At 47.5% G+C, this 16,431-nt stretch overlaps 1 protein-coding gene across 6 annotated transcripts in view; it reads right to left on the bottom strand.

Moving 5' to 3' along the window:
- The window catches only part of NRP2 (neuropilin 2), a 122,060-nt gene that overhangs the window by 71,573 nt on the left and 34,056 nt on the right, over positions 1-16,431 (bottom strand). For all 6 annotated transcript variants that reach the window (XM_069578094.1, XM_069578093.1, XM_069578089.1 and 3 more), the window contains exons 3-7: positions 15,363-15,544; positions 8,344-8,574; positions 6,796-6,951; positions 4,672-4,841; positions 2,753-2,908 (exon numbers count right to left, since the gene is read on the bottom strand). In XM_069578094.1, coding sequence (XP_069434195.1) covers positions 2,753-2,908; positions 4,672-4,841; positions 6,796-6,951; positions 8,344-8,574; positions 15,363-15,544 — 895 coding nt within the window. The remainder of the gene's footprint in view (positions 1-2,752; positions 2,909-4,671; positions 4,842-6,795; positions 6,952-8,343; positions 8,575-15,362; positions 15,545-16,431) is intronic.

The following is a 16,431-nucleotide window of genomic DNA, read 5'->3' as shown; positions in this document are numbered from 1 at the left end:
AGGTCGGAAAAGAGCTCTTCAGTTAGTCCCCCTCACTTCCTAGCCTCAAGGAAGTCTTCCCCTCATAGGCTCAGGCCTTGCCTCAGCCCAGTCTGGGTTCAAACTGTAGACAGTGTTTTGCAAGGGACTAGCACAGCCATCCCCCACCACCCTGAGTGCTCATTAATCTTGTTTTCCTCCAACTTCCCCAATTCCCTGGCCTTTGGTATACCGCACTGGTGTTGACAGAGACCAGGGAATTGAAATCAAGTCCCCACATTTCTGCCCCAAACATCACCATCACCTCCTTGCACACCCCGTGCACTGGGTCCCATATGCAACCCCTCCCAACTGCCCACAGAGCAGAGCCCACTGCTGCCTCCAACTCTGTTGGGCTTTGCTCACAGGTCCTGCTGGCTGAATTCTGCTTTTGAGTCCACTTAGCGCCAGTGTGCTTGGCGCGGTGCCCACCATCCAGCAGCTACAAAAGGAAACAGTGGTAGTGTCCTGGGTCGATGAAGCCTCTCCCCACACTGCCCCCTGGTCCCCTCCTCACCCCACCTCCCCTTCATGGCATCAAATCAAACTGCAGCAGACTTGACAAATCTATTTGGCACGGTTCACTCAACTATTTCAACCCGAACAGCCAGAGAGCTGCGCTGACACACCATGAACGGTGCGGAATCTGCACATTAAATACAGGCGTCTGGGAGCAGATCCGATAATGAAGGAGCAGCAGAGATCATCCATGGACTCAAGGACCCGGAGATCTCCTCCCTCGCCCGCCACACCCGAGGGGGGACAAGGGAGCACAGGGAGGGGGCAACGCTTGATTGGCAGCCTTTCCATTCTTCTGCCTCTTTCTAGGTACCAAGAAGGAAATTACCCCATGGTTTCTAGGGAAAGAAATTTAGTCATGGGTGAGAAGAGGAGGCAAAGGAGAGAGAGAAAGAGAAAATAAAAGAGATGAGAATGTATCCGGTATGAGAAAGTGGAGAAGAATGGTTCTAAAGGAGTCCAGAAAGCTACATTTAATTCTCAGGAATATCTTCCCTGCAGAACCAATACCAGGGATAAAGCCAGGGAGGACAGCATTCTATCAAAATGTGCAGTGCTAAGGTATTTCCAAAAGCAGATTTCCTACAAATGGTGTTTTAAATAGCATCCCAGTCCATCTGCATGCTTTTAAAATCGGCTTATGCTACAGTATCCCTCTGGCCAGCGCTGCTTAGTCATTGAGTCTGGACAGGGAGGTGGTTAGGGTAACCTCTTCCTCCTCCCCTGTACCCACCCCAAGCCAGCTGCTGGCCCTTGCCTGCCTGGCTGAATTTCTGGGTTCTAGCAGTTTCTTATGGAAAAGGGAGGGTGGAGAGAGAGGGCATGAGAAGGAGCGGGCTGGGATGAGGACTTCGTCCACAGAGCTCCCAGCACCCCATGCCAACTCTGGCTTGCTGTGTCCAAGTCACATTTAACTCTCCCTGAAACAAAAGCAGGCAATGAGAAACCAGACCTGCTCGACACATCAAGATGCAGAAGTCTTTCAATTGCTAAGTCTCTCACTTTCTTTATCTGTGAAATGGGGAGTGTGTGTGTGTGAGAGAGAAGAGACCTGGTAATATCTAGAAGCCATGATTTCAGATGAATGGTGCCATGTTACTATGGCGATCTTAATTTTTAAAAATCCACTCCTTTAAAAACTCACATTTCCCGAGTGAAGCAGTGCCAACATTATAGTTTGGGATTTTCTGGGCCCAAGGTTTCCTGTTACAAGAGCAAAAGCAAGCTGCCTTGGGGCAGTGACGCAGGCTGAGGGCACCTTGTTTGCAAAAGACCTTCGGCCTCTCAAGGTTGGGCCACCTGTGTACCCTTTTGATAACTCACAACCTGACAGACAGGGAGAGAGACACTCTTCCTCACTCCCCAATTCCATTCAGAGAAGGATGAGCATTCTCCTTTGAGACCCAAGAGTCAGCCCACAAAGAACAGTGCTCCTGCCCTGCCCAGGTGAGACCACTGGCCATTTCCAATAAGCCTTTTCATGCACTGAGTCTACCTCATAACCAGTATATACTTTGCCAGGGCCAGCTGCAGACCTGATCACTGCCAGAATGCCACGTGTTGTAAGAAAGCTGAGACCAGACATTCATCCATATATACAACAAAAGCCTCACATCACCCACGAGGACATGCCTGTGGGAGCCCCAGACGCTGAAGGCACCAGCCTTGCAGATTCAACGCCTTACTGCCAAGCATGACTGCCAGTTCAGATCTCACCCCTGACAAACCGAATTTCTCCTCATTATTTATTGTCCTCTTTTTCCTTCGGGACGTTGTGATTCCCTCTTGGGATCTGTGCCCTTTTATTTCCAGACCTTGGTAACTCCCCGAACTGCAGTTTCCTGAGGTTTTGTGACTGTTAACGCAGTACGTGGAAGGGACTCAGGCCATCAATGCTCAGTGGATCCTGCGCAGGGAGACACGGGCCAGGAACACATTCTCTCCTTCATTTGCAGTCAGAGAGCACTCTGCAAGCTCTTTCTCTCTCTGCTGTACAAGACACGACAGCAGCCAGGCTGTCGGAGAAAACAGTGTCTTCCAATCACTTTAGCATAAGAAAGAATATTTTCAGGGCCAGCGTCTCTGGTGCCTCCATCAATTACTGGAGCCCTGGGGAACAAGGCTGCCTTGTCCGTGTGGGGTGGGTTTGCAGCCCCTCTTGACCCACCGCTCCTGCTCCGCCCTGCGTGCCACTGGGGTGGGGCCATGGGTTTACCTTGTGGTTCTTGCCGTGCCGGTACACCATCCAGTCCTCACCATTAGTGCTCACTTCCAGCTTGTAGGATTTGACATAATAGCCATTCTGAGTTTCTCTGGAAATCGCTCCCTGCGTTGCAATGGCTGTGAGCACAGTTAGAAAGCGTAGGTCCACCTAGAGAAGAAAGGCAAAGAAGGATGGGTGTCTTGACTTCCCACACAGGGCAGCATCTGGGCTTTCCTTCATAGGACACCATTGCAGTACTTGACTCCCAACCCGTGTCTGTGATTCACTCACAGGTATTGGTGGTCAGTATCTGTCTGCCTCCACTAGAGAGTTAAACTCGACATATTTGAACTACACTGGACACCTCTGAAACTGTAGCTTGAGTTTTATTTCTTTTTTTTTTTTCAAATTTGAACAGACAGGACGACTGTTTATCTTAAAGGAATCACTGAACATCTAGAACTATGACCCCTTTTTACTTAACCATGACCTGCCTTGGATAGTGAAAGCTGATGCTGTTTTACAGGAACAATGGCTAAATCCAATCCACTCCACTCCGATCCAGCCTAGCTGCCAAAGTCTCAGCTCAGCGCTGTTTCTCCTCCCCTCAGTCCCTCACTCCATTGTGTATTTAGTCGCTTGGGTCACCTAGGGGTCAAAAGGCATGTAGAGTCTGCCCAAGCAATTAGGCTTATGGACCAAGTGCTGACCTTTTGTCCGACAAGGAGGATGGCCAACATTTTGAGCCCTTCCACAACACCAAACCCATTTGGAAATTGCTAGGTGTCATTCCTTTGCAGGCCACAGTGTTTCTTAACAGCAATCTCCCTGTGATCAAAATTGAGTCAGCACGCCCTGGTAAAATTTGATTCAGTAAGCATTTACTAGCTACTTAATATGTGCTCAGCATGATTAAGTGTTCTAAAGAAGCACACTGTGTTGTATACGTGTATGACAAACAAGTGGAGAGCAATAGGAGAAAGTATATGATTAGGACTCAAAACGAGGACTACAGTCAACGGAATGCTGGCTGTCAGTAAGAACTTTCTGGAAGCTTTGCTAGATGAGAAGGATTATTGGAGAGGAAGAGAAGAGAGTGACAGATGGCCTTAGGGTTGGGCTGTTAGAGCTCATTCTGTGGAATGATCTGGAAGTTTCTAAGGGGTCTTTCTCCCTTTCCTGTCATCTGCTCAGTTACGTCCTTCTCAGAGCAGAGGCTGCTAGGACAGGCTTGTCAGCAGGTCACAAGGCTACCTGCCATGTGTCATGAAAGCAGTCCTTGCTCTAGCATGGAACCAGCGGCTTGCCCTCCCCTGGGGACCAGCACTGGACTGGTGTGTAGAGCAAGGAAGGATTACTCCACAAAAGCTGCACGTCTTATTCAGAAGGAAAGCAAACAACAGTCTGCAAAAATGCTGCAGGGCATCCACGCGATTGGAATTTCATTCCTGGTAGTGATAATTTCCCACGTGGTCTCCTGATGGCTATCGGCAAAACCTTCCTGGCAGGGCTCCCTCCAAATAGCAGAGATCACAAAAGGTTGCCATGCTTCTCAGCCAGCCTGCCCTTAGGAAAAATGCCCCCTACGTCCTGATGCCTCCCTCTGCCAAGAACGAGGATGCTCTGGAACTGTTTATAGAAGTTGCTTGGATATCTACAGTGAAAGGGCAAACACCCTCCCAGCCCAGCAAGTCCACCAGGGACTGGTAATCTTCACAAGGGCAGGGCAGTGTCCATCTCATCCTGGCACTTAGCACAGTGCCTGGCGCTGTGTTTGTGCCTAGAATATGGATTTCTTAGGATGGATGGATGAGAGGAGTTCTCAGTTATGTTATGCTTAATTTCTTCATGTCCTTTGTGGACTCTAGTGAAGAAGCCAGCTGCCTCACCCACCGAAGCACACACACTCTGCACAGCCTCTGAGTCAGTACCTGGAGATACTCCTTGCTGGAGTCCAAGTTGGGTGTCCAGCCATTGTCATCGCCATGGAGCCGGCTTTGCTGAGGTGTCCACCTCCCATCAGAATATGAAGATGAGGCACTGATCTGTTCATTAGCAATTCGGCCAGACTCCATTCCCAGAGGGACATTGCACTGAAAGTCTGGCGGGTAGAGATGGTCAAGGGCAGAGGTTAGGTCTCTCAGCCTTAAACCCCCAAGACCCCCAAAATGCTGCTCCCTTCAAGCGGTAAGTCCTTTCAGGCATTCCTTCATCTTAAAGACCTAATTCTACACTCAACATTTTATAAACAATGATGCCAAGTCACAGATCTTGATAGCCCCTCTTGGTCTGAAAGGAACTAAATTTGATCTAAAAGAAATTGGGCTGTGGATAAATAAGAATCATCATAGAAATTAAAAATACAATCTAAAGCACAAGAACTGTTAGTGCTGCAGGCTACGGATGCTCACAAACTCCAGATGCACCATTATTGAAATGACAGGTAAACGTGTGATAGACTTGGGTGGGCTGATGCATCGTGGGAAGCCTGCTTTATTAATAAACACCCAGGAGGCACTTTTGCTTCTTTCTTTTACTCAACTGTCTCATGAGTTCTGGCACCGAAGATACACACTGCAAAGCAATAAATACCTGTCTTTGGGGGTCCTCTCTGTGAGTACACGTGTGTCGTTCTGTATTAGCCTGCACCACCTGTCTGGGCAGCTGGGCTCGGAAGTCACCTCCTCTGGCCTGTGCTGTCAGTTTAATTGCTGCCCTTCCCATGATCCCACAGACACTGGTCAATAGGTGTGTGTGCGCGTGTCAGATAAGGACCAGCAACCTCTCTCAGGTATCAAACCTACTCTGCCGCTCGGTGACCACACTGACCACCTGCAGAACTCGGTTAACTCACAATACGGTTTTCTTGTCTCTCAACCTTCATGAGCTCTTTGAAGAAAAAACAAAACCCAGAATGACACCCATCCCTTGGCCAGGCTGCCGTGTAGTAAACTGTCAACAGCCATGGCAGGATTCGCCCAGCTCCAATCATCCTCAAAGTGTGCCTCTGGTCATTCACGTGATCGTTTAGGTTTCTCGGGGAAAATGACAGCACATCTGAAGTCCACGTCCAAGAGGAACTGATTCAAAGATACAGCTCAGGGCAAGAGACTGATGGTCTGGATGGCAAGGCCCATGACTGCTGGGGGCTGGACTAGATTTTCTATGCTTTTCATAGTGCCCGTTACACAGCAGAAGCTCAAAAAACTGTGTTTATTGGCAGAACAAAGTGAAAATCCAGCAGTGTACCAGCCTAGTGAGAGAAACTCTAGTCAGGCCCAGAGAGATTTCATGTTAAAACATATGTATATAGAGAGAGGTTTAAAATTTCTCCATTTCTGAGACTTCCCCGGCTGTCCAGTGGTTAGGGCTCTGAGCTTCCAGTGCACGGGGTGTGGGTTCAATCCTTGGTTGGGGAACTAGGATCCCACATGCACAGTGCGACCAAAAAAAAAAAAAAAGGTTCTATTTTTCTGACAATGGTCACTGAGACTTGGAGAGTGAGGAAAATGACCCCAGACGGAAAGAAAAGCATATGCATGTGTGTTAAGTTGCTTCAGTTGCGTCTGACTCTTTGCGACCCCATGGACTGTAGCCCACCAGGCTCTTCCGTCCATGGGATTCTCCAGGCAAGAATACTGGAGTGGGGGGCTATTCCGTTCTCCAGGGGATCTTCCTGACCCAGGGATCGAATGCACATCTCTTGCCTATCCTGCAGGTGGATTCTTTACCACTAGCATCACCTGCGAAACCCCCAAAAATAGCACATGGGGGACTCAATATAGATATCTTAAGTACTCTCCCTTTCATTCTGAGACTTAAGATGGTCCTGTGACTTTCCCTGGGAATAACTAATTCTTGGTATACATACTTTTTCTTTAAAGAAATGAGCACCCAGACTGACATTTATTCTATTTTCATTCATCTCTGCCCAGCAAGAAGCTACAGCTCTCTTCCCTTGAGGTCCGACTTCCCCCCTCCTTCTTTTGCAGAGATCACCCTCACGGCAAAAGACATGGGAGGACAGATCCGAGTTTCCCAGCCAGCCAACTCACTCTCCAGCGGCTCTTGATGGACCAGGTAGTAACGTGCAGAGAAGCCGTCCTTGGCTACCGCCATGTCCGTGTGAAAGGTCAGAGAGAGGATCCCCGTGGCCGAACGGAGTTCAGAAGGTGTTTTGGTCCCACAGTATTTGCCAATCAGGGGTCCAACTGGACAGGAAGGACAAAGAGAGGTCACAGACTTGAACACGCCAGACCTCAATCTCCATACATTCTCCCTTCCCATAATTCCAAGTCATTCAACAGAGCATCACTCGGGATGCCTTGGCACAAAACAACCAGAGATACTGTTTCAGAACAATGCCTAATATTTTTTTCCTGCACATTAAGCAGTATTTTCACTGACCTGGCTTCATTCTGTTTTCATAGCCCTGCGAGATGGGCTGGAAAGGTATCATTATAATGCTTGTTCCACAGAGGAAGAAATTGAGGTTTGGAGAGGGCACATGACTGTTCATTGTGCATACCGCCAGGAAATAGCAGAGCGCGGACTCCAACACATTTCCTGACTAAATCTTACGCTTGTCTGAGGAAATGAAATTGCTTAGACATCAAGTATCCCTTACAGTGCAAAATACTTAGAATGATGATAGAAGTGAAAGATGAGTTTCCTCACCAATACTATATACCCAAGACTCATGCTGGTCTCTACATGAGAAGCACAGGTGCCTCTTGGCTTTGGGGGATGAAGTCTTTTTTTAACATCTATGACCATAGTTAGTTAGTTAGTGTTAGTTGCTCAGTTGGGTCCGACTCTTTGCGACCCCATGGACTGTAGCCTGCCAGGCTTCTCTGTCCATCAAATTCTCCAGGCAAGAATACTGGAGTGGGTTGCCATTCCCTTCTCCAGGGGGTCTTCCTGACCCAGGGATCAAACCTGGGGCTTCCACATTGCAGGCAGATTCTTTACCGTCTGAGCCACGAGGGAAGCCTGTGACTATATAATTAGTAATAAAATTATATATAATGATGATAATAGCAGCTAATCTAAACAGATATTAATAAGACACAGAAAGGTTAAGTAACTTGCTCAAAGTTGCAGAGCTGCTAAAATCAGAGCCACAGTTCAAACTTAGTCTGGGCTCTCGAGTCCTATCTGGACATAGAGAGTGGTCACTGAGTCACTTTCTATGGAGCAGAAGAAAATATGACTTATAGGTTTTCTCATCCTCATCCAAGTATCTACTCAGTCTCCTCCTATGCTTAGTCACTCAGTTGTGTCTGACTCTTTGCGACCCTATGGACTCTAGCCCGCCAGGCTCCTCTGTCCATGGGGATTCTCCAGGCAAGAATACTGGAGTAGGTTGCCATGCCTTCCTCCAGTTTCTTATCCTTCTGCAAAGAAGTATCCCCAAGCGAGGAAACTGTCTTTCCACAGTTTTTCTGAAGTCATCCTTGGTGAAGGATAAGAGAAAGTCATCGTGGGTCACAGATAAACTCTGAGGAGCTTTAACATCTTTGTTCTCTGTTTTTTATTGCCACTAAAGCAATTAACAGGCAATGAAGCTACTGGGAAGGGCCTGGTGAGGCGCCATCACTCACCATGGGGGATGCCATCCCAGATGTCCAGCCAATCGTATTTGCAGTCTCCCTCTCCCACCTGCAAAGGGTCATGCTCCAGGTCAAAGGTCAAGAACTGCAGGATGATCTCCATCTTGGGTTTGGCCAGGATGGTGAAAGTGCAGTCCAAGTTGTGCGGGTACTTGTCGGGAAACCCGGGGGACTCAATGGTCCCATTTGGGCTCGTGAAGTTCTTTGAACAATCTTCGGAGCCTGTAGGTGAAAGAGAAGCAGAGCCTTAAGAGAGTAGAAGAGGATGCCTTTCTCTGTTGTGTCTGTCACACGGGTTATTTAAATGTTTGGGCCCAAATTTCCTTACTCAAGAAGATTTTGTTTCCACTGGAGTGGCCCTTGAAGCAACATACTTTTCACATCCACATTTCAAGCCCTTAAGCCAGACCATCTTTAGGGGAGAAATTAGGGAGGCGAGCAGGCTTGCTCTACATATTAGAGTAAGAGCAGCAATTAAGGATTTGGGAGGAGGGGTGGTGCAGAAAGAAGCATGTGTGAGAGACAGAGAGAGGGAGAGAGAAAGATGGATTCCCTTGAAAAGAGGAACAGAGTCTTCTTTCTCAGTTACTCAGCTGCTTGCTCCAGAAATGTAAGTTATTTCAATCCTTAAGGCAGGCTTGCTGATTGCCAGCAGGGGAAACAATGTGACCCCTTATTTACTGCTGACCTCAACACTAGCCCCTATTGTACCAGAGCCAACTTGGTGCCCCCGTCTCCCTCCAAGATCCAAGGTGCCTCAGGGGAGGGGCAAAGGGGAGCTCGGGTCTCATTCATGTCATGACTATATTAAAACGAGCGGCTCTGTAGTGGCCAGACAATGAACAATTGAGGTTTGCAGCCGGTGGATCACAGCAGGGTTTGGGGATGTTAAAGGCCACTCCTGCAGAAAGTTTGGAAAAAATGTGGCAATGCATTGGCATTTGGACGGCTTTTGGCTCTTTTGTGGTGGGGATGGCCTTGTTTCTCCCCCAAGCTCTTGTGTCTGCTTTCTCAGGACTGATGGAGGCGTCTTCTTAAATGCCACACACATTCGGCTTGGACCTCAATGGGAGCTCGTAAAAGGATTACAGCTCCCCTCTGCCCTAATGCCTCTAGGTGGAGTCACATTAAAAGGGCCCTCATGGGGCCACCACTTGCCAGGGCGGGCCTGGGACAGTCCCAGGACAGGAGCAGGGCCCAGGGAGCTGCTCGGAGCCAGAAGTTTTGCAAATTACCGTGATGAATGTAAACACTGCACAATTAGAATTGATTTCATTATGTTCTGATTTTAAAATTTAAAAAGGGAGCAGGATTTACGAGGAGAACAACAGGCACTCTAAGCATGAAGAAAAAAAACAGAGAAATACTAGGTAAACCAGGTGTTTACTGGCAGGAAGTGTCCTCTGGGGATCCCACTGAAATATAACTGTGTGATGTCAATACGCTGATCCTAGCCCGCAGCGATGTCTTTATCCGTGGCTCCTGCTGCAGCCCCTCTGCGAGTTTTTTTTATTGATAACGGCTTTCTGGAAAGCGGCAAACGTCTGACTTGGAAAAGGTGCCATGCAAATAATTGGGGGAAGGGGGAGGGGAACTTTCTTTAGCATCAGACAGGAAGTTCCAAAATCCCTACCCACCTGTCCATCACCTCTGCTCTTCCAGCCAGCACTGTGCCTTGGCAGGGTGGGAACCCAGGACACCTGGGTGAGAGTTAATCTTTTCAGGATTCTTCTGAGGCTCTCTAATGTGGCATTCTAGAAGCTCTGCACTCCATCATTCAGAGGCAAGCTGGTCCAGGGGGCAGCAAGGCCAGGAGGCAGCAGCTGAGATGACCTCTCCCCCAGTTTGTTTACCACGGTATTCCCAGCTTTGTTTACCATCAGGACCCCAGCTTCTGAGGGCCTCCTCAGTGGTTCAGGATGAGGCAGTTTAGGAAGGCCAAGCCAGCTGGCAGGCTTTCAGGGGGCCGAGAGGAATTTTCAAAAGGTTAGCATTTATGGCTGCTGGGCCACTTAGCCAGAGGAAATTAACTCTATTCACAAGTTACTTCCAGAACTAGGAAAGGCCTCCTGAAAATCCCTCCTAGAGTTTGCCCTATTGTCATTCCTCTCCAAGGCAAGGGGAATCCCCACCCCCCATAGGCATGGGAATTTATAGTGGAATCTTTCTTTGGTCCCTGTCACCCATAAGGGACACAAAGGACACTTAGAAAGCCCCAGGAGGCCTGGAGAATATAAGATCTTAAAGTACCCACAGTATCCAAGGTTCTGTGGTCCTGTAATGGACTGGAGAGAACTTTTCAATTTGAAGTCCTTAAGCAAAAAGGAAAAAAACAGTGCGTATCTCTGACATATGGCTACGTGTGTGTGTGTTCTGAGTCGTGTTAGACTCTGCGACCCCATGGACTAGCCCAACAGGCTCCTCTGTCCATGGAATTTTCTAGACAAGAATACTAGAGTGGGTTGCCATTTTCACCTCCTGGGGATCTTAGGGGTCGAACCCACGTCTCTTGTGTCTTCTGCATTGGCAGGCAGATTCTTTACCACTGAGCAACTTGGAAAGCATGGGTGTATCCTATGGCTGAAGCTCCAATACTTTGACTACCTGATGCGAAGAGCCAACTCATTGGAAAAGACCCTGATGCTGGGAAAGATTGAAGGCAAAAGGAGAAGGGAGAGGCAGAGGATGACATGGTTAGACAGCATCACCAACTCAACAAACATGAATCTGAGCAAACCTCGGGAGATTGTGAAGGACGGGGAAGCCTGGTGTGCTGCAGTCCCTGAGGTTGCAAAGAGTCAGACATGACTTAGCGACTGAATAACATCAACAAATCCCGTGGCTTATTTTGAATGAGGAAGAAAAACACTTCTATCCTCTTTATGCAGAAAAATCAAGCTTGTCCATTATAATCGTTCATCCATTTATAATGGCGCCATCTTGCTGTTTGGACTATGATCATTGTCAGAAAGTAGGCAGCCGAATATCGAATGTGGAGAAGAGATCTCAGGAAAGGTGATTATCCCTGGGGCAAGAGTTGAGTCTTGCAGATACCTACCTAAACCAAGATGCTTTTCCGCAATGTGCTAAATGAATTAAAAATTAAGAAAATAGCTCAGTCAATAGATACTCAAGTTCATGCAATGGTAAGATTGTCCATAGTAGCTAGGGAATTTTGCTGCCGTGAATGATTTCATACCAAAGGACTCTGGTATGAAAAATGCCCATCCTGTGGTTTTTCACTGTAAATTGTATAATAACTCTGCAAGCAGAAGAAGAATCTGCAAGCACAAGGCTCTTGAAAACATGGTGCATTTATCCAAAATTGAGCTAGGTCTAACCACAAAAGGTAAATCCAGTTCTTCAATTGAAGAAGAGTAGGGGGTACACCAGGTTTTCTCCGTTTGTGGATAAAGTGAGATTTCAGTTTCTAAAATTTCACTGGGCCCCAGGAAAGAAAACTTGATCTTGCACTTTGGTCAGAAGACAATCAGGAAACAAACATACAAAAACCCACGTTTTCCAGTGATTCCGTTTCCAATGTTACTTTTTAAATTATTTTAAAATTCCTTTCTCTGTTATGCTTATGATTTAGTGATTTGGGATCACTTAAGTCAGCAAGTTGTTTGCTTAACCCTTTTGTACGTGGACATACGTAGACTCTTTCATAAACCACTTCATTCAGGGCAGACGTGAACTTCCCCCTTGGTCCCCTCTGTACCGAATCGTGGGTTTATTTCTGTCGGTATAACAGCAGCAGAGCCCTGCCTGGGTGATGTGCGGTCGAAGGCTTCCTGAGTCCTCGGCACAGTTGTGTATCTGTGTTTATACTTCTCCCTTCTCTCTCTTTATGAATCTGACTAGCAAACACAACTGTGTTTGTTTGGATTTCTTCAGCATGTTCATGCGTTTCTTTCATGTTCTGTGGATGACGTAACTTTGTGTATTTTCTCTCAGGGCTCCAACAGTGGAGATCTGGGTGAGGGACCTGGAAGAACGCTCATCTTCCTAAACTCCTCAGTTTTGAGTTTGGCACAGCTGCCCCCCACCCCTGCACCTCTGTCTGCCTTATTGAGGATAAGTTGCTCTTTCCAATGGGCATGATAGCACGTGTGAATGGCTCCGGGGCCGCTGGGCTCTCACCTTCTTTTCTTACAATCCCCAGAAGAATGATTGCTATTGGCAGAGCTGTTATCTTCTGTTGTTGCAGTAATCTCTTTCTTCCTTCCTAGGCAATCCCATTCTTAAAGTAGACTGTCCCAATTCCCCATGCCCGTCTTGGCTGCCTTTTTTGTTTTTAGGCAGTCCACAGACTTGCTGCTTCATTCAAAATCCTACATCAGCCTACCCTCAAAACAGCAATGCTGAGTTATGATGATCTCTGTGTATTTTGTCTTTTAATACCAACCCTTCAAATTTGCATGATGGATAGAGCTAACAGGGGCTTCCCTGGTGGCTCTGTGGTAAAGAATCTGCCTGTAACGCAGAAAACAGGTTTGATCCCTGGATCAGGAAGATCTCCTGGAGGAGGGCATGGCAACCCACTCCAGTATCCTTGCCTGGAGAATCCCATGGACAGAGGAGCCTGGAGGTCTATAGTCCATAGGGTCACAAAGAATTGGACCCAACTGAATAACTTAGCAGGCAGGCAGGCATAGAGCTAACATTCACGTTTTTATGTTGATTTCTGGAGGATGTGGTACCGTCCTTTGTGAAATACTAAGCTGGGAAGTATGAAACAGATTTGAGCTGTAATGGTCCTCCCCATTCTTGTTCTGACTTTCGGTGGCCAGCTCTCTGGAAGCCTTTGCTTGGAGCAGCTTTCATGGTCAACCCAGTAGGGCTGAGTGGCCGCTTTAGCACTGGGGACCTAGCTATCTAAAGGAATCTCCAGATCCCCCGCTGTCCAAGCCACTAGACGGCTTCCTCATTTTCATATCCAGAGCATGCTCTTCTTTGAAATTAATTTTTATTGGAGCATAGTCGCTTTACAATGTGTGTTAGTTTCTATTGTACAGCAAAATGAATCAGCCATACATATACCTATATCTCCTCTGTTTTGGACTGCCATCCCATTCAGGTCACCACAGTGCATTAAGTATAAATCCATAGCATGCTATATATGTGTGCTAAGTCACTTCAGTTGTGTGTGACTCTGTACGACCCCACGGACTGTAGCGCACCAGGCTCCTCTGTTCATGGGATTCTCCAGGCAAGAATACTGGAGCGGGTTGCTATGCCCTCCTCCAGGGGATCTTTCCCACCAGGGACGGAACCTGTGTCTCCTGCATTGGCAGGCGGGTTCCTGACCACTAGCGCCACCTAGGAAGCGTCCATAGCATGTTACTCACACCTTGATACTCTGCCTCATATTATAGTTTATACCTTTTAAGTTAGGTATCTATTTACACATAGTCACTCAATAACATCAACTGTGTGCCTGTTATGGGCTATCTCCCCCAGCAGAAGAGCACCAACACCCATTTCCTTCCTTCTCTCTTCTATCTCCCCACTGCTCCCCAGCAGATGATGGTATAATGAGCAGTCCATCGCTGCTGGGGGCACTAACTAATCTGAATCTCGCAGAGGACTCAACGGAATGTGGCTAAGCGTATCTGCAAGTCTCGCGCCAGTCCCGAGCCACCCGACACACGGATGGTCAGTCCCCATGACATCAAGTACGCGGGAGCAGGACCACCCATGGCAGACGGACCTTCTCAGGACTCGTGCCCTGGGACAGTCCAGCTCCCACTCTGGCTCCACACGGCTCCTTCAGCCCCATCCCTTTACTGGATCCTACGATCTTGTTCTCAGGCAGACAAATCGGGCAAATATTTAGACAGAGTGGATATAAAAAGTGCTTTCAGCAGCTACCACTTCCTTTCAAGAATTGTTTGGTGGAAAAAAAAAAATATATATATATATATATGAATAGTTCCCCTCGCACTGAACTCAACAGGCGCCAGGCTTTGGGCTCCATGATGACAGGGCTGACAGCTTCCCCTTTCAGCAGACTCTGCCCACGAGTTGTAAAACGTGGGCTGCTGGAGAGGGAAACACAGTCCTGGATGGGGCAGCAGCCCCCGAGGTGGGGGGATGGGCAGGGGGGAGGGGAGAACTGGAGGACAGGCTTCACTTAGCCTCAAGTTAATGAGCTCACACATCGGAGGGAAGGATACCTGCTCTGAGCGCTTCCGCGGAGATGCTGAACTAGCGTCTTGTGAATCAAAGTTGTCTCGACTCTAGGGAGAGTAAGCATTAGCCCATATTCTCAGGGTCTAAAAGTAATCTAAGGGGGACCTAATGAAAAGCAAGCAGACAACTTAAAAGTTCTCTGCTTCTCCTGCTATCTTTTTCAGGGAGTCAGTTTCTTCAGCACTTAGGAAGTGGGGGTTCAATGGATAGACGTGATACAGTGGATCAGCAGGGGGAATTTCTAGGAGTCGTATTTGGATCTAAAATTACTGCATGATCCCATTGGTGGTGGGGTCACAGTAAGATTTTTAGAGACTCCAAACACTGAAAAGATTATGTCCTTCCTCCCCATGTGGTTCTAAAGAAAGGGTATTTAAATTATGAAGTAATTTGGAGGAAGTTCAACCAAGTTTTGCTTTCACCATGAAGATTACTGTGGTGAAACACACACACACACACACACAGACACATACACATCAGATTTTTTTCCAAATGTGTTTTTCTATATAATAGATATCCCTACTCTTTTGTTGTCACAAACAGCCAAACACTAACCCTGCAGTCTGTCCTCTTAAACTGACTGGAAACTTAAATGGGCTTTTCAACTTAGAGTCTCCAGGCTCACCTTGAACACTCTTTCCTCCATCAACTCTCTCAGGCTGGATAAAACTGGAACCCTGACCACGTAGGTCAACCCACTGGGCTTCATCTATGAACGCAAAACTATTAGGCAAATCCGATACACAGTGCACTGCGGCCAGACACAGCTGGCGATGGCGGAGTACCTGCTTCTCCCCACCCACGACCACACTGACCTGTCTTGAAGATCTCATAGCGCAGGGAGAAGCCTGCCCCCTGCCGGGCGTAGTCGGAGGTGAACTTGATGTAGAGGACGGAGCCCGAGGAGATGATGGTGGGTGGGGCGATGTTTCCACAGTGCTTTCCCAAGAGATCTGCCGATTCGCTGTCCCCATCTCGAATCTCAATGAAGTCATACCTGGGTGCAGACAGCATAAAGGGGCACATATGAAAAAAAAGATCACTGCTAGGAGATGAAATGGGCTAGTGTCTCCCTCCAGATCAGGTGCTCTCCATCCACTTCTAGACATTAAGGTGTTTTGGATGGATAAACAAAGGGCACTTAGGTTTACTTGTAGAGACTGGCAAACACAGATATAGGAAGTTGCTTTACTAAAGCCACAGAGAAAGAGCACCTCTGTGCATGGCTAAACTTTAAGGCCTTATCTCTTGCTCACATAAGAGCAGTAGCATCATTCTATCAAATGTCTCAAACATTTTTTTTTTCTTCATTCAGTAGCACCATTTTTATTTTCATCATGATCCATCTGAATCTTAGTCTTTTCTTCTTGGCTCTGTGTCTCTGCATGTTACTTAACCCCTGTGAGCATCAATTACTTCATCTATAAGATGCGGATAAAGATATCCACTTCAGGGGGCTGGGACAGAGATGGAATGGAAAAAATGTAAGGAAGGTGCTGGGCACTGAGTTAGGCGCACGGAGGTTGTTTCAGAGAGATTTTTTTTTTTTTTTTTTTTTGCCTCTTTCCCAAGTTTCAGTTCTCTCCTGAACTGAAGGGGTCAACCCTTCTTTTCTTTAACTGTTAGTAATAAAGACTCCCCAGTCGTGGGCCATCTCCCTCCCTGAGATAACTCTGAGAAGTTCACATCAGCAGTGTCTATCTGGTCAACAACACGTTTTTTTAAAAGGAATCAGCACCATATTAGATAAGGCAATAAAAACCTTTCTCCAAAAGCAGGGGGTGAATCCCAGGGGACCCAGCTTCTCTGAGCACATAACTATTAGTCTCAGCAAGAGGCTGAGCCAGCTGCCTTCCTTACCCTGAAGACCTGAGCTCATTTCAA

This window comes from Ovis canadensis, chromosome 2 (genome assembly GCF_042477335.2).
Source record: "Ovis canadensis isolate MfBH-ARS-UI-01 breed Bighorn chromosome 2, ARS-UI_OviCan_v2, whole genome shotgun sequence".
Lineage (NCBI taxonomy): Eukaryota > Metazoa > Chordata > Mammalia > Artiodactyla > Bovidae > Ovis > Ovis canadensis.
The sequence above is the reverse complement of the archived record's forward strand: the minus strand, read 5'-3'. Positions and strand labels throughout refer to the sequence as shown.